Here is a 23,613-nt window from a genome sequence, read left to right as displayed (position 1 = left end):
CTTAAAGCAGTTCAGTAACGTTGTTTCTAAAATGTACAAATGTTTCACATAGTACTAATTGAGCTATTTAGTACAAGATCATGAAAAATAATACATATACTCTTTAAACGTACTTGTCAGCAAGTTTGAAGTAAGTTAATAATCAATACTTAAAGTTTTTGTGCAGTATTTCTTGGCAGATAATCATAGTCTGTAATGTATTCCCACTACCTAACATTGCAATATCAACAACTGCAAAATGCATTTAACGGAAGAGTGCTTTTTAAGGCAAATACATAACCACTAACGATTTTGATTGCACATCATTTGATGAAAAAATACATTTTCATTACAAATACAGTTACTAAAGATACCTGCTAACTGAGAAGGATCCACCAAAGCATGCCTGGAAATTGTGATGAGTTTACTCAGCAGGTGAACTGTCATTTCTTGTGTGGATGCTGAAGTAAAGCCTTTTAGGAAGAGCTGCTGAAGGCCTGGAAAGTTATTCCATTTCAGTTTACTCTGCACCTTTTCTATCTTTTCTCGACTCTCTGATTTATCCAGAGGCAAGTGAATAAGAAGCTTGTTGAGTAGCTTGAGAGCCAAAAGGTATTCATACTCATAATCTGACTCTAGCAATGAAGTTGCAATCCAGAATATGGTGGCCATTAGATTGACAGGATCAGTAGTGGGCTGCACATCATACATTCCTCCCTCTCTCAGGGAGGAAAGGCTTCTAGTCCTGGCCAAACTTCCACCATGATTTATCCTTCCATCCATTATATCCAGTGTGTTGCTCCGTCGACGGTCACCTCTCCGCTCACTGATTAAATTCAGTCTCAAAGAATTGCTCCTTGTATTGCTGTAGTATCCCAAACAACTGCCACTATTAAGGGGACTTGTGCTTAGATTTATCTGTCCAGTGCTTTTCCTATTAGCTGCGTACTTGTTTCCCATTACAGAATCATGGTACGAGGTTCTAAAATAAAACATTATAGTTTAGAAAAAGGGGAGAAAAGAAAAAGATTTGACACCAATCACATGCACAGACAACTTAGTGAATACTCTGCTTCATCACTGGAAAAGTATTACAATATATGAAAATAAAGAGAAAACTTCTCTATATGCTATAATTTTTTACAGCATAAGAACCAAACTGTAGCATCCCATTATGTGTGCTACAAAATACATTGATTACTATCGCAAAGTAGTAAAATAATTACAAAGCAATTCAGTAAGGTAAGGAATATTAACCTAAAGCATGTAAAAGATGATCTTTTAATCAAGGTTAGTAAGGCCTGATTAAAAAGGAAAAAAAAAACAAAACAAAGTTCTAAAACTACTCACAGTGCTCTTATTTTAGAGAAATTTCAGAATTAATGACAACATTTCAAAATAAAAGCCATAAGGTGTTTTTTGAACCAAGAGGATAATCTGAACAGGCAGCAGAGATCTTTTCAGAATATCTAGATTCTTATGAGTTTTGCTTGTGGCAGAAAGCTAAAAATATCATAAACAAGCAAGTAACTCTGCTATCAGGATACAACTATTCTGCAAATATAAGAAATAATTTCATTACATATGTAATACAGATCTTAAAAATTTTAAATATATAGAAATGTATAATGCAGCTTGACTAGTAAAAGAACTTACTGAGAAAGGGCAGAAAGCAGATCGTAATGCTTCATGGTTTCAGCCAATGTATCAATTGCAGACTCTAAAGTCAGAAGCAGTTCTATGACAAAACCCTGGGGAAAGCCACAGGTCATTATAAATTATGCAGTATATACAAGGAAAATCACATAACATCTATTGAATAGTGATATAAAAATATAAAATCAGCATCAGTAACTAGATTATTATTCTCATGCTTCATTTAGAATGTAACCTTGAAGACAGAGCTCAAATTGGCCATAGCTTCAAGACAGAGAAAAAAAAGTAAAATGATAAGACCTTTCATTTATTCCTAAATACAAAAAAAAAATCCACTCTGACTTGCATTATTTTTAAGGATGGCCTTATCCTTGGTTGAAAGGTTAGATCTAATTCTTTAGATCTAACATGCCACCAAGTTGGATGGTTTTAGCACTTATCAGGTTAAGTCCTTAATAGAATAACTAAATTATTTTTTATATGGCTAATCTCAGGAATCCCTAACTATGAAAGATATGGTATTTTCAGGAGACAGATTATCAAACTGTTTGAAATTTCTTATGGCTCTAGAAGAAAATGTGCATGGCTAGTCTCATTTCATTAGGTGAAAATTGAGAAAGTGTCATGACTAAAACTGCTCCGATATACGAAGTATCTTTATTTAAAGATAAAAGCAACTGAGTCCAAAATGATTTTAAATTTTGCCATCATTAAAATAACAGCATAAGTATGTCATTTAGGCATATTCACCTTTCTAATAAAATAAGAGGAAAAATTCAAATACCTGAGCTTCTTCTCCTGCATCTCCAACAGTTTCTACTAATCTGGAGAGAACATCAGAAAGTGTAGATGCAGTAAGAGGCTGCTTCAGAGCCCTGAAGATCTGAAAGGACCTCCCAGCATAATGTCGAGAGGAACACGAAAGCGCAGTTTGCAAAGCAACTTCACTGAGACGGTGTTCCAATTGAAATCCTACTATGAAAGCAAATAATACTCAAATAGCACAACGTTTCATGGGGAAAAAAAAAAAGAAAAAAGAACTTGCATTTCATGAACAGTATAATTGTCATTCCTAACTTTAAAATATCCTCACCTCTTACTGTTTACTGAAGGAATACTCCTATGAAAAATCTTTCCAGACATGAACTCTATTCCACAATACTTAACACTTGAGAGACTTGCAGAGAGTAAAACATTTATGATTTGAATGTTAAATGTCCACAATAAATTAGTAAGATATTTTATCTCATTTCTAGAAAATTATATTTAAATCTGATGCAACAGAAGCATGAATTGAAATGTGCAACACACAAGAAAAATCTCTATTATTTAGAAGCAGGTAGCTATGAAAGTGATTTTATAGATCATCTGTAAACTCACAGGCATTGAAAAAAAATCATGTAGGTCACAGACTCAAACATTCTATCATGCATCAACCATTTTCAAACATACCTGAGCTAGACTGTTTAAATATAGCTACCACATGCTTTAAAAACACAGTTAACTGTTCAGCACTCTTTATATTAGGGTTCTTGGCCGAAACATCTTCATGATTCCAAAGTGGCCCTCTTTTCCTAAAAATACAAAAACAAAGCAAACATGACAGAATATAAAACATAGCCTTTGTCATTAGTATTATTTAAATGTTATTTTTACCTTAAATAACTGCAAAAGAATCTGCTACCTACCACATAAATGACACCATTTAGAACTACAGACACAAGCTGGAAAGAAGTTTGCCAACTGCTCAATATCATACAACAATACACATGAAGGCAAGAAAAGGTGAAAAGCAAGATATCAAATCTAACTGAAGTAACAGTGTAAATTTAGGAAGAGATGTTCTTTGTTACATAATATTTAGTTAGCGAACAAAGAATCAGTTACAGATACCACCATTATAAACTTCTTAAATCAGCTTTCTTTCTTATCATTTTCTTCCCATCAATACACCACACTATTCTAATTTTAGGGCCATGTAAAGCTTTTTTTTGTTGGCATGCTTCTCAAATTCTGATTAAGCAAACTGGATTTCAGATTTACATGATCTTGAAAGCCTTATATAAACTATCACACAAACTGCACAAGTGTTGCTTGTTTTATAAATGTTCTTTGCCACTAATAATTTTTTTTCTTCAAGTAGCGAGCTTTCTTCTATTAGGTAATCTATAACCTCCACAGAAATCTTGCAGTTTCCTAATCATCTTTCTGTATTCCAGTCCTAACACTTTAGTTTTTTTGTTTGTTTGTTTTTGCCAGGATGGAAAAGGGAATACTACAAACTGTGTGAAGCGAAGATAATGAACCTGTGTAGAACATGAAAAAAGACTTTTAAACACCCAGGACAAGAAAAGGAGGCAAGTTTTCCAAAACTGTTGGTAAGCTAGGGTTATTCATAAGCTGTATCACATTAAAAACACTTCAGGGTTAGTCTTGATATTCTTAGTGATGATAAACATTTTTCTTGACAAAAATGAAAATTGAAATCTTACCTTGAGGTAATGAATTCTATGAGAGTTTTCACTTTTTCATCCTGCTCTACTGAAATGTCAACCTCATTGAGGATGGTGGTGTGCAGATGAGACATGGCAGCACTTGTATTTCCTAAACTGATGCTAGAAGAGGTAGAACTTGAACTAAGCCCTGAGTCTGTCATTGGGGAGGGCTGGTAATCTGGTATAAAATCATGAACACCTGCTGAAATAAAAACAAAATATTAAACAATATATAAATATAATAATAATAATAATAATAATAATAATAATAATAATAATAATAATAATAATAATAATATAAAAATATTAAACAATATTAAATAAATAAAAAGAAAAAATAGCTCTCTAAAAATCAATAATTTAGCAAATGTAATGAGAATAAATTCATGGATGCAGTAATTTCAAATTAAATCAACAACTATGCAAGACTTGGCACGACTGGACCCTTAATAAGGAACAGGCAGATCCCTCTTTAAAAATCACTACATTCTGTTAGATTTTTTGTATCGGTAATATGATGAAATGACAGCTCAGTGGTCTGTGAGGCATCTCATCTCAGTAAGTTGAGACAGATGATATAAACTGCTTCCAGATGATGTTTCTGTAAGATTTTCTCTCCATCAGAAGAATCATGTGTCTGTAAAATGCAACTGAAGCAACTCCTATTGTTAAGCCTAAATCTATGAGGTGCTGGGAGAAAGCAAACTGACAAAGGAAAAGAGTCATGAATCTTTGGTTGTAACAACTGTACCTAAACTTCAGACTTGCTGATAGCCATCAAAAAAATTCAATCTATAGAGCTGCATGGTTTGGCCTGAGGCATTACCTGGTTCAAAGAATGTTTTTTTTTATCAGCTTGCTTTACCTTGTGCTAGGCATGCATACTTGTAATCACCTCATTTTAATCCCCAGCTGGAAATAATTGATAATGATCTCATTCCAGTTCCTATCAGATATTTTTGTTCTAATAACAATAGCAAAATATCCTGTCATGTTTAGACAGTTTTACTCAAAACTGCGAAGATTAGGAACAGAATGGTTGTACAGGTCACCATACAGGCACATTGATAAAGTTCTGTGAATAGGTTTACGTAAAATAATTTATTCGCTATGTCCACTTTTTAAGTCCTCATTACCATTAATATCAAATGCAGAAAAAGATGCACATTTTTTGATTAGTGACAAAATCACTTCTGATTTGAACAAAATGGAAACAAATAGAACGTACAGTAATATGCTGCCACCTACTGAAATAAGATGAAATACTAGGTTTCAGCAAAATGAACTCTCACTTTCTTATAGAAAGTGCAATAGGCTCACACATTACTTTCACAGTTACATATAAAATACATAATTTCCTGTATAATTGCAATAATGTAATATTAAGGTGAACATTAAAATGCAGGACCTCAAAAGAATATTCTTTTGAGTAAGATTTCTTTTGAACAAGAATATTCTTTTGAAAAGAATAAGAAATTAATAGCCTATTAAACAATGACAACAGACTAAAGTCAGAAATTCAAAGTTCCTGTGCACAAGAAATGTAAATTCTTGTGTTTTTTTTTTTTGTTTTTGTTTTAAATTTTCAAGGGCATCATAAAAACTGCTCTATTACAGATCCAAAATGTAGTTTCCTTCATTTTTTCTATTACTATACAATTGTTCAGCTGAGCTCCCAGCTCTTATGACTAAGCACAAAGTGCTAACATGAAGTGTACTCATTTTGATTTAATTAAAATCTGAAGAAATACATTTTAACCAGTCAGACAGGGTTGAAACAAAATACACTTTCCAAGGGCTCCAGAAAAAAAAATATTAGAAAAAACGGAGATCTTAATAATGCCTAGAAGAAAAGATTACTTTCCATGTAATTTTAACAAGCCTAAAGCATACCTGTAAAAGTATAATCTAGATGTGTAGTTTGCTTGACAGTAAGCACCCTGGATTCATTGAACTCTCTGTTTCTGAGCAGGACTGAAGCAACAGACTGGACATTACTACCAGATCCCATCACTATCAGAAGATGCAAAAGCAGTCGTTTACAATGCTCATAGACTTCAGGGTGACAGTGGTCAAAACCTACCAAAAAAGGAAAACAGAAAAGTTTTATTAAAATCAGAGGGCACATATAATTCAATTACTAAAATATAGCAGTATTCAAACTGGTATGTTATACTTCACCAAACAACAGACACACAATTCAATAAGTGAACACAGGATTCCTGCTAGCTATTGAATTTAGTTCTTCCATCTTCCCTTAGATGTTTTTTCAGTGTTTAAATATATACAAAAAAACAAAACAAAACAATTTAACAAACACGAATATATCCTCTTGTTTCTTACACAGGAGTAAGATTAGCCTGTGCTCTGTATTATAACTACTACAAAAGATAAACAGAAAGAAGAAAAAGTTGAATTTCATTTTGTCTTCTACTCAGAAAAAGTGGGAAATGTGGCTCCATTGGAAAGTGCTTTTGAATGACAACAAAAGCCTCTTTAATTATATTCATATTAATCAAGCTGAAAGATATTTAGGTGAATTCTTTTTCAAAACAAAAAGGAATACCATTTTTATTTTTTGACAGTGAACTTTCAAATATTCAGGTCATAACACCTTTATATAAATCTGCATTATTTAACAACACAGTGGTCCTTTCTGTGTTCTGTCCTAAAGTTGTGTTTGTAAATAGTAACGAGATTTAAATACAACAGGAAACATTAATTCAAGTGTGGAAAAGAACAGCTATGGGAATAGCTACCATTTCTAAGTAACTAGAGATATTTCTATAAGAATTTAGTTACCTATAAAAATTGCATGAAGCAAAAGATGCAAGTATCCTCCCCATTCTACCTTCACACTGTGGTCAACTATCAAGTCAGTCAGAAGGATCACTGCTATATTGCATCTAAAAACAAAAATAAACCTGTTAGAAGAACATAACATAGGACCTTTATAAAGAGCTGCAAAGAGCTTAATATGCTACTGAACAGTATTCTTTCAAGCCTATAAACATCAACCCACTTGTATTAAGGGAAAATATGTATGCTCACAATGAAGACAGAAAAACTCCAGTCTTCCAAATTTAAAGGCTTTAAAATCTTAAACTGTTAAATAAGTAAAACCACAGAAAATAATTGCACTATCTTTATCTATTATCTTTAGATTGACTACCTTTAATCTACTATGTTTAAATTACTACATTTGTACAACACAAATTAAAAAGTAATGAATTGCCATTGTTAAATAGTTGTTTAACAATTGTTGAACCAGTTACCTGTGAAGAGACATGCCCGGAGGAGAAGTTTCAGGCAAGTAATCCACCAGTGGTGACCAGCAACCTCCAGTAGGTGGAAAAGGCAGAGGCTCTCCTTGATTGTGCTCCATCACCTTCAACCGCCAGTTTGAATACAGAGGCATTGAATCACCTAACACAACAGATAATTAAACCAGAAAAATAAAGTGAATGCAAACAAAACATGTATTTCTGTATTATATAGACAACTAAAGACTGTTATACAACACAGAAATAGTCCATTTCTGTATTACATAGTCTTCTAAAGAAGTATTTTAAAATTCTTAACAAGGTGAACCTGGGAAAAAAAAAAACTAACCAACCAAACAAAAAAAAACAAAAACTACAACAAAAAAACAGCTGTAAACAGCAGTTGGACAGTTAAGGATGATTCTACAGAAGACAAACACATAACTTATATGTGCAGAGTAAAATTTTGTTGAATAAGTTCATAAATGTGATGGATGCACATAAGGAACAAAAGGCAAAGTTATCTAGTAGAATTTCCTTGAAATTGAAACCTGATGTAAGACAGAAAATTAAGGCTGGGTCCCAGGACAGTACATAACTTGTTTGGAAGAGTTGCATTTTATTATAGGCTAATGATATATATTTCTCGAGAGTGTCTCTTTATAGATCATACTAGCAAAAATACATCAGTCCTACATTTCCTACAGGCCTGATATATGTGGTAACTCAGAACTTACCACTTTTTCAGCATCTCAGTGCTTGAATAAAAGTCACTAGCTTAGAAATCAGTTCATTTTTCAAGAAGACAAAGAAAAGCAATTAGTTTTTGATTAAGCATGTTTCACAAGTCCTTGGAAGAAACACATCAGTTATTTTGTATGAGAGTATACTGTGTTACACATGCAAAATATTCTTCTGTTTTTAAATGAGCCATGTTAGATTTCAGAACGATACATTAAGGGCAGAAACAGAAAGGAGGCTGCCTCAACCATCCAGTCTGTCAGTGATTCTACCAGCTGCCCTTTCGGAAGCGTGGCTAAAGATGTTTCAGAAGTTCACACACGTATCAGCTCATTATCACCTTCTTGACTCGAGGTGACAAACTTCTCACTGACAGAACATTTGAATTATCATCTGCTTCAGCATACCCAGTCTTGCTACCATAATTAGCTAGCAAAAAATAAAAATGACCATGACTACAATATTAGACATTGCTCTTCCAAGCAATAATAAATACACTGCCTACCCAGAAAGTCCACCAAACTGTTACTAATCCAAAAGTGACAAAAAGCCAAAAAACTGTAGCAAATCTAAATTGCCACGTCCAGCCTTTACAACAAGCTCTATAGAGGACACTATGTTCCATGTCCTTGAATGTGGCAGTAAGAATGACCATATTCATTCTAAGCTTTGTAGTCTACACAGACTCAGTTATTAAAGAGGACATTTGGATTAATACTGTACATTGTTGCTCCAATACAACATGTGACACACTATACTGACATGCAAAGCTTTTGGGCAATGATAATTTGGATTACTGTGGTACAATAGCAGCCACAGTTAAGCCTGTGTTTTAAAAAAAAGGCTTCCAAAAAAAGGAGGAGTTTCACAAGAGATTTTTACTACTTTCCTTACCCCTGCACCTCAGAAAAAAACAGATCATAGATAACAATAAATAAATTAATAAATTAAAACAAGCTTGAAAATTAATTGCAGGTACAACACAATATTCTTCTTCCCGGCTATATTTTCCTTTGCTAAGGATTTTTTGAAAATTTTGTGTTTTTTTCAATAGGCCAAATACTGCTATTGTTTAAAAGAACAATTACTGATTTTTTTTTTCTTTTCTATCATCTTTTTCTCATTCATCTGGGTTTCCTCCTGCTAATCTCTCTTCTGTTTCTTCAGCTTAACCTTCTGTCTTTGGTGTTGGTAGTGGCAAAGAAAATGAAGTGAAACTGCTTCACTTTGGATGATGTTCACAACTCATTCTAGAGGACAAGGGAAGGAAAGAAAGCATGGTATCTTCCTTGCACTTGCTATTGTAAATCAAATGTACGCTAGATTTCAACAGCAGAAATAAGACTGGGGAATGTAAAAAAAAATAATATTTTTTTAAAGGATTCATGCAAAAGCCTCATTATTTGTCACTGATATTACCTATTTCCTCACGTTTCACAACCTTCAGCAAAAGTATTAATTTTTAAAAGTTTTATTTTCTACACATAGAAATAATTTTAAATTATTACTTTTTTCCTCTTCATATGATCCTCCAGAGCTGCTGCTGTAGCGAGATTCTAGCCTGTGGTGCTGGCGGTTTAAGTTACTGTTCAACCCACTGTAGATATCTAGATGTACATAGCTGCAGGAACAAATAAAACAGCACTAGTAACTGACATTTTGCAATAAAAATTAATCAATCAAGGTCTCTCAGTAAAACTGTATATTAACAAAACTGTTATGCCAAAATATTTAATCTTACAAGGACAGTTACATAACATGATGCCAAAACATCTCAGTTGCATAAGACCTCCTGCAGCAATGCTATAAAGAGGATTCAAGGAGGTAATCCAGTACAAATTGTATTTCTGTTAGATCATCCCATTAACATTTAGATATTTTAATATGTTTTACCATTATACATTCTTCTCAGTAATAACAGATCATTTGATCTGATTCTGGCACAGAAGTAAATATATATACAGTTCAGGATTGTCTTACTTCATTAATCTGACAAACTAGAACAAAGTCAGAGAAACGAGAGAGCTAAAAGCACAATTTCCAAGTTGTTTTGACATAGTTTCTATAATTCCCTCCTCCTTGCAAGTCCAAGATATACATAGTATATCATATCAAAAAGTATTTACCCAAGGGAGGTCTTTGACAACAATACAACAGATGCCAAAACTTGCACAGACTTTGAAAACTGCGTTCATTACTTTAAAAGCTTCTTCATTTCCAGGCCTCAAAGCAGCCAAATACCTGTCTGTACCTTGCTAGGACAAATTCTGGATGACGTCATAGATTTCACAATCTTCTATAATTTATTTCCAACTTCTTAAAAAGTAATTTGTTTTAATTGAAGTATTGGGCATGTTTCTGTCATTGTACTTACTAGTCTAATTATATTGATAAAATGGTCTCGAAAAAAAAAAGCATTCAAATGGGAAAGTATATTGGTATAATTACAGAAATACAATTACTTTTGTATTCTCTCTAGAAATTTTACTAAGGTTCTGAAACAAATCATCACAAAATAAGCTGATTGGTAACCTACCACATCATAGCTACCATACAGCAATGGCCTGTGCACATGGTTTCCTGTGTGCACATTTCCTCATACTAATTATAGAATCTCCTTTTGCTGTAAAGTTGGCTAGCTCACACTGAACACACAATGAGAGCAAGCACATAGGCGGTTTTGAGTCCACACCCTGACTAATTCCATGTCAGCTGTTTGCTTTCCACCACCCTCACACCAGTACCACTGTTTGGGAAGTTCCTCCAAAAGATCACTCTAAAGAACCTCAAAAATTTGAGAGAGGGGCATCTGTTTCACAGCTAGCTGCAAGCGATCTTGCTACACATAGCAGACATTCAAATACTGTAAATGGGAGAATAAACTGGCTATCAAAACGTGGGCACTGCTGATTTCTTGTGAGCTCAGAAACAAATCTGTGAATTGGCTATGTAACTAAACTGGTAACTTTTGCCTTCAACGTATCCATACCCACCTACAATATAATCTCTCTTATGTAAACATATACAATCCAGTGTAATAAGCAGCTAAATTAGACATCTTTAACAATATAGCTAAAGCAATACAAAGCCTGACCTGGATTGGTCTCTTATTTTATTCAGCTTCCTTTAAAGGTTTTTGAGTTCAAATTACAATTGCGGCTGCCCATGTTAATCCCAAATAGATTTCCCATTTTAAAAACAGATCGTACTCACTTATACAATTTACTGTATTTTCTGCAGTGTAGACATACCTAAAGACACTGACATGCTATTTATAGTAGCTACCAGGAATTCTTGTAATTCAACTAGTAACTGCTTTTTGAGGAGATACTTACTTCTCTTCAATACTTTCTTTTATATGTTTACTGTCAGGGTTGCCATCTGTGGGAGCTACCATTGTATTGCTACTAGAAGTGGTACCTGTGACAAAGAGATTGATAACAATAAAAAAGAAAAGCAGTCTTAAGCAATACACAATGACCCTTGTTTATTTACTTGTCCATGCTAAGAGCCCCAACCACGCATGCACTGCAGCAACAAATACAAAATGTGCAGCAGAAACTACTTTCACAGGGGAGGAAAAAAAAAAAGTTGTTTAGACAAGAAGATTCTGAACTGCTACCATAATTTCACTAACAGGAAAAAAATCAAAAGAATCCATTCCAGGAATCTCTGAGTCTTCAATGTAAATTAAGTAGAAAGGCTTGTTTTCAAGCAGGATCCAGATGACTCTTTCTTTCTTTCCTTTATGCTATACTCTATTCACCTGTAAAATGCACTTGAACTTTGGTACGCAGTTGATTCAAACCAAAAACAGATTAGGGATTAAAATATAACAGCAGCGTGTAGTGAAACTCGCATCAATCTCTTTTTAAGAGAAACTTGCAAGCATTACACATAATAGATGACCATGATTAGAAATAATTTTGCAATCTCCCCACATTTTGCTATTCTCAATATATATACTCAATATAAGTATTGTATGTTAATTGTTAATTATTTCCAAATAAATTCTCCTAAACAAATTCACTTAAACACCCTCAAATACATTTTTATGGATGCAGCTTGTCTATCTAACATAAGTTTATATGGATTTAAAGTGATGTAAATTGTCCCAATTGTTTAGCTGAATGGACGTAAAAGTGGTATGTTGAAACAGCGCAAGATCTGAATGCAGACAGTCTAACATATGCTCTGATACAAGCCTATTCCTTGTGAGACTATCACGTGTTCTTTAATGAGAACTCTGGATACACCAAAAACGTAAATCTTGTAGATTTGTACCGTAGACCTTGTAAAATAGACTTTGTACTGTAACTTACTTTTAGAAACAGAACATTGTAGTCCTACTAAACAGTTACAGATAACTTTAATATTTTAATTGATTGATAATGACATGTTTATCACTGACAGCAGTAACAGTTTAAATCTCACCTGAAGTGACAGAGGGGATTTTATAGCTGGAAGTAATGCGGTAATATGGTGGATTATCCATGTGGGTGACTCCTGAACTGACAGGATCCGTAAGCTGAAGTTCACTCACCAGCTCTTCCAGTAGTTGCATTGTTTTGTCTCTACCCAAATAAACAATAACTTTCTTTACCTGCCATCAAAAAAAAAGTATATTTATATAAAATAACATGTAAATAAACAAAATTCTTAATGTAGTCAACTGATTTAAAAAAAAAAAAAAAGAGAGATTTGAATACCTCAACTCATTAGAATAAGGATCTACCTGTATTGCTAGTGATGATACCTGCAACTGACTCTAGCTCTAAAAGCAAACAAAATTGTTTTCATAGCTGGAAACAGCAGCAAGCATCAGAAAACATCATAAAAATAAATCTTAGTTCAATAACAGTTTGTTAAGAAACGAAAGAAAACGGGTTTTTCTTAAAAAAGTTTCAGCAACATCTCAGATAAAAATTAGAGAGAACGACACTACAAAAAGCCAAAGTCAGATGCGTTGTTCTATCATATCTTTTTGTACTTCACATACATGTTCTATAGAGTTTTTGATTTGTAATGAAAACAATGAATGTTGATTAAGTTCAATCAACAAACTTAAGATTTCCTTTGTAAGAACAGAATATTATAGGTCCTGACACTTGGCACAGATTCCTTTCTCTTCCTTCATTTACTTGATATCTACCTTTCTGAACTATTAGCAAAACCTATCGTAATTCTCTAATGAAAATGTTTTTTAAGGAACTTAATCTTAATTCTTCCTAATGAACAGAATTTATGTGCATTTTGTATTTGATTTGCATATTATGATGGAAAGGAGTTGCTCAGTAGACTGATGCAGACTTACCAACCTGAGTAAATTGCAACAGTAGTAAGTTTCATGAACAGAAGACTACCCACACTAAGAGAAATTATTTTCTTAAAAATCTTTTGATTCTTATTACAAATATTTCTATCATTTATCTGATCAATGGCAGGCCTCTATAGTTTCAAAGGTTCTACAGGCTGATCTTTAAGAATTTCAGTATACCATATATTTATTACATTGAGAAGTATTCCTTGCCTCTAGAACTTTTAATTGAAATAGCAAAAGGTTTTCTTACCAGGGACAAGGAGCGTCCACTTAATCCTATAAGCTTATTTCTAGATTTAGCACACTAATCGCAGAATGGTTGAGGTTGGAAGGGACCTCTGGAGGTCATCTGGTCCAATCCCCTGCTCAAGCCAGGACACCCATAGCATGCTGCCCAGGACCATGTCCAGGAGGCTTTTGGGTATCTCCAAGACTCCACAGCCTCTCTGGGCAAGCTGTGCTAGTGCTCAGTCACTTGCACAGTGAAAAATTGCTTCCTGATGTTCAGAGTGAACCTCCTGTGTTTCAGTTTGTGCCCACTGCCTCGTCGTGCCACTGGCCGCTACTGAAGAGAGCTTGGCTCCCCCGTGTTTGCACCTTTCCTTCACGTATATGTATATGTACACGCTGAATTCCATTTGTTCATAGTGGTCATAAAATATGGAATGAAAGTATTAAGCTGTTAGAAGTCTGGATATCAGAAATCCTGCCTCTTTTTTTTTTTTGTTTAGTGATCTTCACTGTTAGAGACTTGAATAATTTTTAAAATACTGGTAACACTAAGGAGACTCAAACCATATACTTACATAAGGCAAAAGGCTGGGTTCACTGTTCACTCCACAGATACTGATTAGGAAGTGTAGAATTATTTTCAGATTCTTTGGCCAGCTGTCTGCCAAAGTAGTCCAGACATTTTCAATCTCTGACCAAGCCACTTCATCACCATACTGGAAAACAAAAATAAGTATCTCTCCTGAAAACTCCAGCAGAAAACAATTTTTGAAAGTGGTCTGTATTGATTTAGTGACACAGTCAGAAAAGGAGACATTAATCTTGTAAAAAGCTGTTGCCTTTTTAACATTCCAGAACAAAGTTTTCACATGTGTTCACTTTCATAAACAAGCTCTTTCATAAACAAATTCTGGAAAAAGCTATTTATTTATATATGTGAATATATATATATTTATCTGGATATTTTAAAAGTAGAAAATTTAGCTAAACATATTTTATTATTTATATTGCACTCAGAAAAATATATAAAATGTATGCTTTATACACTATATAATACATATATATAAATTTAGCAGAGTTCCATGCGTCCCAGTTGCTGACAGTTCTGAATAAAATTCCATGGACCACAGGATGCCTAGAGTCTTTATTTTGTGATTTAAAACATAATCACATATCAGTAGGATTCAAAGACAAAGAATTGGCAGGAACACTTTTGTGTGTTCAAAAAAAAGTGGACAACACTTCTTCTGTGCTGGAAGTTGCTATGACAGGAAGGGTGAGGATCAATCAGCCTTCAGTAACAAAATCTGTTCCAAAACTCCATTTTGAGAGCATACGTATAGAGTGAACTGGGCATTATCTATCCAGTCAGATGTCTATATTGAAAAACAACTTATATACTGTTACTACATATAACACTTAGTGTAACATTTATATTACATATTTATCCTAATATCTCAAAACTATCTGGTATAGCTTGGGTAAGTAAGCCAAGAAATATGAACAGTAACTCTTAAAAGTTTCTAACAGTATCTCTGAACACAACAATTCCCTGGAACACCAGGTAATTAGATTTTACCTTTGCAGTCATATACATCAGATTGTTCAGAACCATAGCTGTAGCCTGTGGTGATCCCCAGCCTTCTCCTCGTAGCCAGCGCCTACTGTTCACCATCATTTCTCTGTCTTTCAAAGAATCTTCTTCGTCTTCATCTTGCCGCCGAATGGTTGGCAAAGGTTTCAAGTCTACCAACTCAATATTGTTCATCCATGGCAGCAGATAATGCAGCATCACCTGTCTTCCAGCCGGGTGAGCTGTTTGGATTCTCTGGCTTACTTCTGTCATTCAAAAATTACATACATAGATAAATTGAAAATCAATAATTAGAATTGTTTTGGTAATAACAACAACCACTGTGAACCCAGTAGATCATAAAAAAAAATTAAAGTAATGCTGGTACTGAAGTGTTTTTTTTCTTTAACTGACAAGTGCAATTTCATAACGATGAAGACAGTCTTCATTAGAGCAAATTGAAGACTGCTGGCTAACACTATGGCTTAAATCTAAACTAGTTTACGCTTATACACACACACAACTATACACATACAGAGTTGCACGCACAAACACAAAAGTGCATACTGGGTTCTGATAATTCTATAACTGTAAATTGCTGGAAGTTCTGATCAGGTAAGCTTATTAGGTATCTCTCCACTTCCTGTTTATCTCATTTATCAATTTTTGCAAAATTTAAGCTAGTTTTACTCTATTAGAAGTTTTTAAAATTGAAAATGGAAAATAGAATCCAATCACTATCTGCCAGTTTCACTTGTGTAAAGAAAAGGGCACAAGCAGTGCTTTCCAGGGAAAAAATGAACCATAAGGAAAATGATGTGCAGTACAAGTTACACCCACACAGTGAAAAGTATGGCAGACCAGACTGATGAGTAAGGTTCCAGCACTGCACATGTATTATATAATTAGTAAGGACAAACCAATTTAAGTTACCAAATGGGAACTGTAGAACAGCCTTTTGTGTTTAATAAGTCTTAAGAATTAGTAGCTAGAGCAAAATTCCTCTAATTGAGGAGAGAATTGAAAACCTAGAGCATGTAAAAGTGTACTGATTTCAGCAAAAAAAGCATTTAAAAATTTTTCTCACATTAGTCCTAGTTGTTTAATTGATGTGAGAGGTTACTATTTTGCAATTGTTTAAAAATGCTACAGAATATTATTTTTAAGCTATCTGCAGTAAACCAGCAAACACTAGAAAGAACAGCAGAAGAACTTTGAAAATCAGTTGGAAATGATGTCACTAATACATGAATTTTCCTGGATATTAGAAAGTCAGTAAAATATCTTTGATTCATTGTTTCCTCTTTAATGTATTCCAAATATGAGTAAAAAATGTTACTCAGTAAATTCCATTTTCTCCACTCATTATGAAGATGTTACCTTGTGGCCCTGATTTTAGTGAATTACATATAAATTAATTACTGAGAAACAAGAACTACGCACCTTGTAAAATATTTCTGACCCGTTGAACTTTTTATTTATTTATTTTAAACCATACCTGAGAAGATAGCAAGTGTTAGTTCAGGATAAGTCCTTGCTAATTCTTCTGACAGTTGATAATATGACACAGAATACAGATGTGGTAAAGGCGAAGGCTGACCCAAAACCCCATCCGTCCTCTGAACTTCCAGTTTGTGAGCATAACGGAACATCTTTGGTTCCAAAATCTGTAATAGTGATGTTCAGACTTTTACGCTATGTATAGAGCTATAATGGAAATCTTTATAAAAAAAACACTTTTAAAATTAACGTATCTACTCTCATTTAACGCCTTCTATCTAGATAGATCTCCATATATTTACTGTATTTGCAAACAATGAGGCAATTCCACAGAACAGCGAATACTTCATTTGATGATCCTCCAGAGATAAATTTCAAAAGTTTGCTTTCTCAAAATAGATTGTTATTAAATACATATTTTACTTTCTTCTATTTTTACTCATTAAATACATATTTTAATAACAAAATGTAACATACTATTGAATATTTGTATTTCCAAATAATATAAATTTCTGCTCATGAGACAAGGACAGAAACAATGTAATATTTGATGTACCAAAGATGTAGCAGGAGGCTAAAGCAGTTTAACACTTAAAGTTAATTTTGGCTGATCTTAAGTAGTAGCATTCACTTGAGAAGAAAGATGAGGCTGAAAGGGAGAATGCTGTGAATGCTGACACATTAATAGAGGTATGACTTCAGTAGGGACTTCACTGCTGAATTTAGCTGACAGCAAGAACCCTGGGAAAAACCTTTGGTCTGAGCCACAAGTGGTACAGACATTTTTTTTTTTAAACATCAGTGCTGCCTGTAAGATACAGTTTAACCCGAAAGGATCTTGGAAAGCAATAAACGTAAGTAAACAACCAACAACATTTCCACTAATATCTCTCCATGTCAGCAGATGAGACGATGTTTGGCATCAATGAAAAATTAGAAAACTGTTGTAGGGCCAAATTACAAAACCATAAAGATTTTTCTATGTTGAATAAGCACACGTTATGAAAATATAAGCCTTGAGTGTCTAGTTCTTGAAAACAGACATTTCTACTGACATCTACTTATGCCAAGTAAGGATCTGAGCTAACTATGTACTAAAATAGAGAAGAAAAATATACAACGCATTTTCTTACTGAAAGGACAATTACGCAATACCAGAAATATCTTTGTGTTTGTTTTTGTTTTTTTAATGCACAGAGACCATTCTTATTTTAAATCCAAAATAAAGTTTAAATTAAAATTAGCTTACAAACCTGTAATAGTTGCATAGCAACTTCATAGATAGCCCTAGTAGAATCAGCTGCTTTGAACAGTATCAGATTTAGAAGGGTCACTGTATCACACTGGTAATCCCTAGGAAAAAATGCAAGCATGAAATAAATAAAATTACATTTGTCTTTTAAAAATTTGAATTTATTAAATAAAGGCTAATTCACAGGTGATATGATATGGCACAACATAATATTTCAACAAGTTTCTCATGTGACATACACACAAACAGGGGTCATCTCTATTCTTTAGGTGAGGAAAAAAAACATTCTACATACAATTACACTTTGAAAATGAAAGTTTGATATTTTGAAAAATGCTGTAATACCTGTTTTGGAACACGCTGGCTATGGCTTTAAAACAGCCAGCTGCTACCCGCTTGGAACCTGTATAACACCGGTCTACAGCCCAGTACATGAGGTTACTCTGGTCAGGGTTGAGTTCCAAGAGCAGCATAACTGCCTCGCAGCCCAGCTGGTGAACCTGTATTCAGAAATGAACCAATTAAAAATAAAAATAAAATAAAAATAAAAAAATAAAAAAGGCCAACTTATAAAAATGGCATAAAAAAGGAAAATAGATATTTAATCCAAAGTATCTGTAATATACAAAATTTGTTCCAGCTAAAAATAATGAGATCACAGTTTAAAATAACAGAAGATAATACTATCAAACTGTTTAACGTTCAACTGGTACACACAGACATAGATTACTGAAACAAATAACTAGATAGCTCTCTTGATATTTTTTTTCTCGGTTCCAAGTCTATCTTGTGCTATTTACTCTTTCCTGTACACTGATCTGAAAGCATCAGATACAGAAAAGCACTTAAAAATAAACAGGAATTCCACAGTGGGATACAAGTGATTGATCTATGTGGAGACTTACATGTTCCCTTGAGTCTAAGTATCCCACTGGAGCAGTAATTTTATGCAGTCATAGTATCAGTACAACGGAGGCTCAATCTTTTAGATGTAAAGCTTGCCTATTTACATGTAAAGCTTGGTCTTCATAATTCCATAGGACCCCCCAATAGACTCTGAAGTCTCACAGACTTAATGGTAAAAATCTTGTCTCCTTTAAATTTATAAAGCTTCTGCTTATTATTACAACTTAACCTAGCTGATGAGTTTATAAATGGTAAATAATATGTTTCACTCCTTGGCCTTTCCTCTTCAGTTCTGTTTTGCCTGTGCTTAGACTGTGATTAGGGACTGCCTTCCTCAACTTTGTGAATGCACATATCAAGGAAAATGCAAAAATACACACTACTAAGACAGCTTTGAGTGTAAGCCACTCTAATGCCTTTGGGCCAAATTGACCACACAACTCATTAACACATATGTTGAAAGCACTGAGAGTTGCAAACCACTATTTACATTGCCTTTATTACCTTTTTATCCTGTGAATCCAAAATATTATCGAGCCATTTGTATAAATAGCCGTCAGATGAGAGCCCAACATTATCTGCCACAGGGCCACAACACAGTACAGCAGACATAGCCTTTAGAAAGTAATTGAAACACATTACATTTTAGTAACTTGGATACAGCAAACGTGCTTTTATCAAGTCCATTAAAATACCAGAAAACTAACTTCTATTCAGACAAGGGAAGAAGACTAAGGCTAATAAAAACTATTTAATATCTCGTTCAAGAAATAAAAAAAATACAGATCATACCCTTCTGAAATCCCAAATAGAAAGAATTGTCAAAACCAAAAAGCTGACATATGCAAGAGTTGATATGCCAGTTATATTGCTAATGAACTTTTACATGAAAGCCTTTTTCCTTAGGCAACTGAGGACTAAAGTCATGGGAAGTCAACATTACTAGTAGTTTTAAGAAATTCCTATAGCAAGTGTAATAGTTTACAGTATGGAAAAAGCTAAGCAGTCAACAACAGGCAAGTAGGTAGAACAGAGAAAGAATTAAGTCATAAATGACAACAAGGATGTGAAAACCACCCCCAAAAAGCCCAAATGTTAAATTTGCATTAACAAAATCAAAATGGGAATCTATTTCCAAAATTTATGAATTGCTACATTACCTTTAATGCACAGTATTGGTGTCTTTTTATTTGCATGTTCCTATCACTGTATCTGTCCAGGGGAGTAAACATGATACTAAAAGGACCTGCCCAATGACTGAACAACATAAATAGACTGTGGCGTAGACTTTGCTGTGGAAAGACACTCCTTCTCTGGTGGACTGTAAGAAGAGCACACACAGTTAGACGCACTTTTTTGCTACTGTTTTAGAATAATTGTTTGGGTCTGATTTTACTTTTTGCACTTTAATATAAAAGGAAAAATTAAAGACATACTATTTCAGTAGCATACTAGCTGGATGTAGCTTCATTATAGTCCTGTTGAATGACACTGACGTACAAAAACAAGCTACTTACTAGTCTAAAAAATTTAAATGCACTGTCAACCAACAGGACTTCTGCTAAATGAGAAAATTACTTGTATCCTTCTAAACAGTACCAAACATCCCTCCTAAAAACTCACATTGCTGAAGTTGCACTCAAAACTGGTGGTCTAAAATATTTTTATGCAAGTATTCTGAAAATTCAGAAGGGTTTTTTGTTGCTTTTTTAAAAAATAAAATAAAATCACTTTATCAGAATATATTAAGATGTTTTTACATACCTGGAACATTTTGAATGATATTTGCCACTAAGGCACTAAAATGGCATCGGATATCTTTCAATGTATCAGAATCCTTTTCATTTTCTGCTTCTAGGAGTTGTCTCGTTAGATCAACGTACTCAAGTAAAGTGTTGTTGAGGGAATGCGTTTCATTATCAAGGCCACCACTTGCACTTAAAAATTAAAAAAAAATAATCAAACAGTATGATAAATTTTATATATATGTATATTTTTAAGGAAAACAATCTTTACTTTTATTTATTTAAAAGAAGTAAAACATCATCATTGCAAACACTGAATTAGAAGTAGTTTATTCATCCAGCTTCTGTTATTAGCATAACAGTATATTCTTGTATATTAAAACTCACTGAAGAATTTTGCATGCTTGTTATATTGGGTCATAAGAATATTAGTAACTTAATTCGGAAGCACAATGTCTTCTCATCAGTGCTGCCCCTACCTGTGACTAATGACACCAGCATCTGCCAACAGTTCAAATATTCGTACTAGTTGTACTCGTAAAATATCTCGACGCCTGCGTCGTTTCATGTTCTATTCAATGAGGAAACACAGAATTAGATAAGTGGAGAAAAAAAATAAAACTGAAAATACAAAACTGCACGGCATATAAAAGCATTATTATATCTCTACTAAACAGGCATCAGTTATCTGGGGTACCAAACTTCTAATATAGGTTACCAAAATTACTAATAATTTTACTAGACCAGACAGTAAACAAAAGCTATCCCTGTTGTAACTGCAAGATATACTTGGTTTACCATCACACATATTATCAAAATAATACACTTTTTATTTTACCACTCTCCTGTCAGAAAGCGAGACATAAAACAATGAACTGAAGTACATACACCAATCCTCCTACATACTTGCATGCAAGACTAAGAAAACACACTATAGCCCAGTAACATTTTGAAACAAAAATGGTGTTTCTTCCCATTACCTGTACTTAATTACAAATGTATTACTAATAAGAATATTAGCAATAAATACTAAGAATATTTAAGACAAGTAAGAACAGTTACCACAAAAAATATTGAGTAACCATCTCATTGGATATTATTTCTATGGATACATACAGAGGCTTCTAAATCCTACTGTAAAACATGCTCTCCATTAGAAAATTTTTAGTCATACCAGTCAGCCAGGTGAGCTTACAGCCATTTTTGTTTTAAAGAACTAAATAAAGCTGGTAGACAGTAGAATTCAATCCTATGTCTTAGGTACCACTAATTGCAGGCATATTACTGATAATATAATGTAAAACATTAAAAACAATATAAAAAAAAAAGTAAAACTATGCTGACATAACAGGAATTAAAAGAATATGGAAAAGGTTATAGTCATTTTTTACTCATTTGAAACAAAACTGTCCTTATAAAGGAATAATACAGAACATACACACACACACAAAAGAAAGACACACTTCTAATGTAAACACCTCAAAATAATTTTTTAAAGTAACGTTTCACTTTGTTACCTGGTATAGTGACAGTTTTTAGGTGCAGAAGTTAAACAACATAACTAACATTTATTTACTACCATTTGTGAGAAGATAGATAGAACTGCGTGAAAATATTCAATTACCTCTGGCCTTCTTTCAAGTGCTTCCTTAATTATAGGATGTAATTCTTCTATTAGTTCCCTGAATTAAAATAAAAGAATTAAAAGGATAATAACAATCATTAAATTCACATCTCAACTGAAAGATGTTTCACAGCAACTAGTGTTAAAATTTCATTTAAAACACCCTTAGGTTTTCTTTCTTTACCTGTAGCTTTCTGAAATAAATCAGTATTTAAAAAGAGATGTTTCTGAGAAACAGATTTTCTTAATTTAAAGACAGACCAACGACACCAAATGGATGTCTCAATAATTACCACTAAATTTTCATTTACCAAGTACTATGGCATATTTCTATCAGAGATGACTTTCATTCATTTGCATATTCAGGGTTTAACAAAGGCTGATGTTGCAAATAGATATTATTAGGAAAAAAAAGATGTTGGCAGCTTATCATACTATGTTCTTTCAGTTGTCATGATGCATTTAGTTGTTAATAAACATTGCTTCTCTAAGGTCGATAACAATATGCTGACAGACTAGTCAGACTAGTCTCTATGAAAAATGAAAAGCACCATGTTTTGATGCTGTGGTTACATTCCCAATTTGTTCTGAAGCTCCAGTCTTTATTATTACTCATTTCCTTCTGCCAAACTGCAGCTATCTCATGACTCTAAGAAGGAGGACAAAGGAAGGGGAAAGAGATCAGTAGATATGAGACACATGCAGACAAGGTAAAAGCTTGGATAAAGCTTACTGATTTTACTTTGATAATTGGTATGGTACTAACTACCTCCACCACTTTAGATTTGCTGGAGTATGATCCACGTTTTTTCTACTTTCTGTGCTGTTCTAATTTAGACATAACAAAAGCATAATCCTCTTTTCATGGTACATGACTGACTCCTCTGCCACACCATTCAAGGTCCTCCTTCAGGAAATGCGTCACAGTCTTGGGAAAGTTGCACAAATTTTTGTGGTCTGCTCAATTATAAGAGACTTAAGTGCGGTTATGGATAGTTTCATACTTTCTTTCAGACTAACAAAAAAAAGAATTTGGAAGATTTTTTTTTTGGTGGTAAAACATACTAAAGGATCAACTTTCAGTGGAAAGAGCACAAGACACCTAGACAAATTTATGTGATTACTAACAGAAAACAAAAGAAAAAGAATATTGTAGCAGGTTTAAGTGGTGTTATCAATAATGAGTTTAGTAACTCTCAACATGATTAACATTTCAAATGTTAATAGTCCATAGTCTGTTCTTTCATAAGGAAGCCTTAAACATCAATAAAGGCATAAAATAATAAAGTTAGTTCAACCTCTTGTAATCATTGCCACACAACTAAGTG

The 23,613-nt window shown here is 33.6% G+C and overlaps 1 protein-coding gene across 9 annotated transcripts in view; it reads right to left on the bottom strand.

Moving 5' to 3' along the window:
* The window catches only part of FRYL (FRY like transcription coactivator), a 172,266-nt gene that overhangs the window by 35,260 nt on the left and 113,393 nt on the right, over positions 1 to 23,613 (bottom strand). For 3 of the 9 annotated variants that reach the window (XM_040556796.1, XM_040556798.1, XM_040556802.1), the window contains 21 exons: positions 22,286 to 22,343; positions 21,141 to 21,232; positions 20,681 to 20,853; positions 20,077 to 20,237; positions 19,421 to 19,531; positions 18,356 to 18,510; positions 18,012 to 18,111; positions 16,757 to 16,925; positions 15,265 to 15,524; positions 14,261 to 14,401; positions 12,569 to 12,737; positions 11,470 to 11,554; positions 9,643 to 9,755; positions 7,406 to 7,556; positions 6,933 to 7,036; positions 6,024 to 6,209; positions 4,128 to 4,332; positions 3,088 to 3,209; positions 2,420 to 2,607; positions 1,636 to 1,730; positions 354 to 961 (listed from right to left, as the gene is read on the bottom strand). In XM_040556796.1, the coding sequence (XP_040412730.1) occupies positions 354 to 961; positions 1,636 to 1,730; positions 2,420 to 2,607; positions 3,088 to 3,209; positions 4,128 to 4,332; positions 6,024 to 6,209; positions 6,933 to 7,036; positions 7,406 to 7,556; positions 9,643 to 9,755; positions 11,470 to 11,554; positions 12,569 to 12,737; positions 14,261 to 14,401; positions 15,265 to 15,524; positions 16,757 to 16,925; positions 18,012 to 18,111; positions 18,356 to 18,510; positions 19,421 to 19,531; positions 20,077 to 20,237; positions 20,681 to 20,853; positions 21,141 to 21,232; positions 22,286 to 22,343 (3,446 nt within the window). Of the gene's footprint in view, positions 1 to 353; positions 962 to 1,635; positions 1,731 to 2,419; positions 2,611 to 3,087; positions 3,210 to 4,127; positions 4,333 to 6,023; positions 6,210 to 6,932; positions 7,037 to 7,405; positions 7,557 to 9,642; positions 9,756 to 11,469; positions 11,555 to 12,568; positions 12,738 to 14,260; positions 14,402 to 15,264; positions 15,525 to 16,756; positions 16,926 to 18,011; positions 18,112 to 18,355; positions 18,511 to 19,420; positions 19,532 to 20,076; positions 20,238 to 20,680; positions 20,854 to 21,140; positions 21,233 to 22,285; positions 22,344 to 23,613 lie in introns of all 9 variants that reach the window. The other 6 variants (XM_040556797.1, XM_040556801.1, XM_040556805.1 and 3 more) reach the window with 3 other exon arrangements.

Source organism: Cygnus olor, chromosome 4 (genome assembly GCF_009769625.2).
Source record: "Cygnus olor isolate bCygOlo1 chromosome 4, bCygOlo1.pri.v2, whole genome shotgun sequence".
NCBI classification, from domain to species: domain Eukaryota; kingdom Metazoa; phylum Chordata; class Aves; order Anseriformes; family Anatidae; genus Cygnus; species Cygnus olor.
Note: the sequence above shows the minus strand (reverse complement) of the source record. Positions and strands in the feature narration are given on the sequence as shown.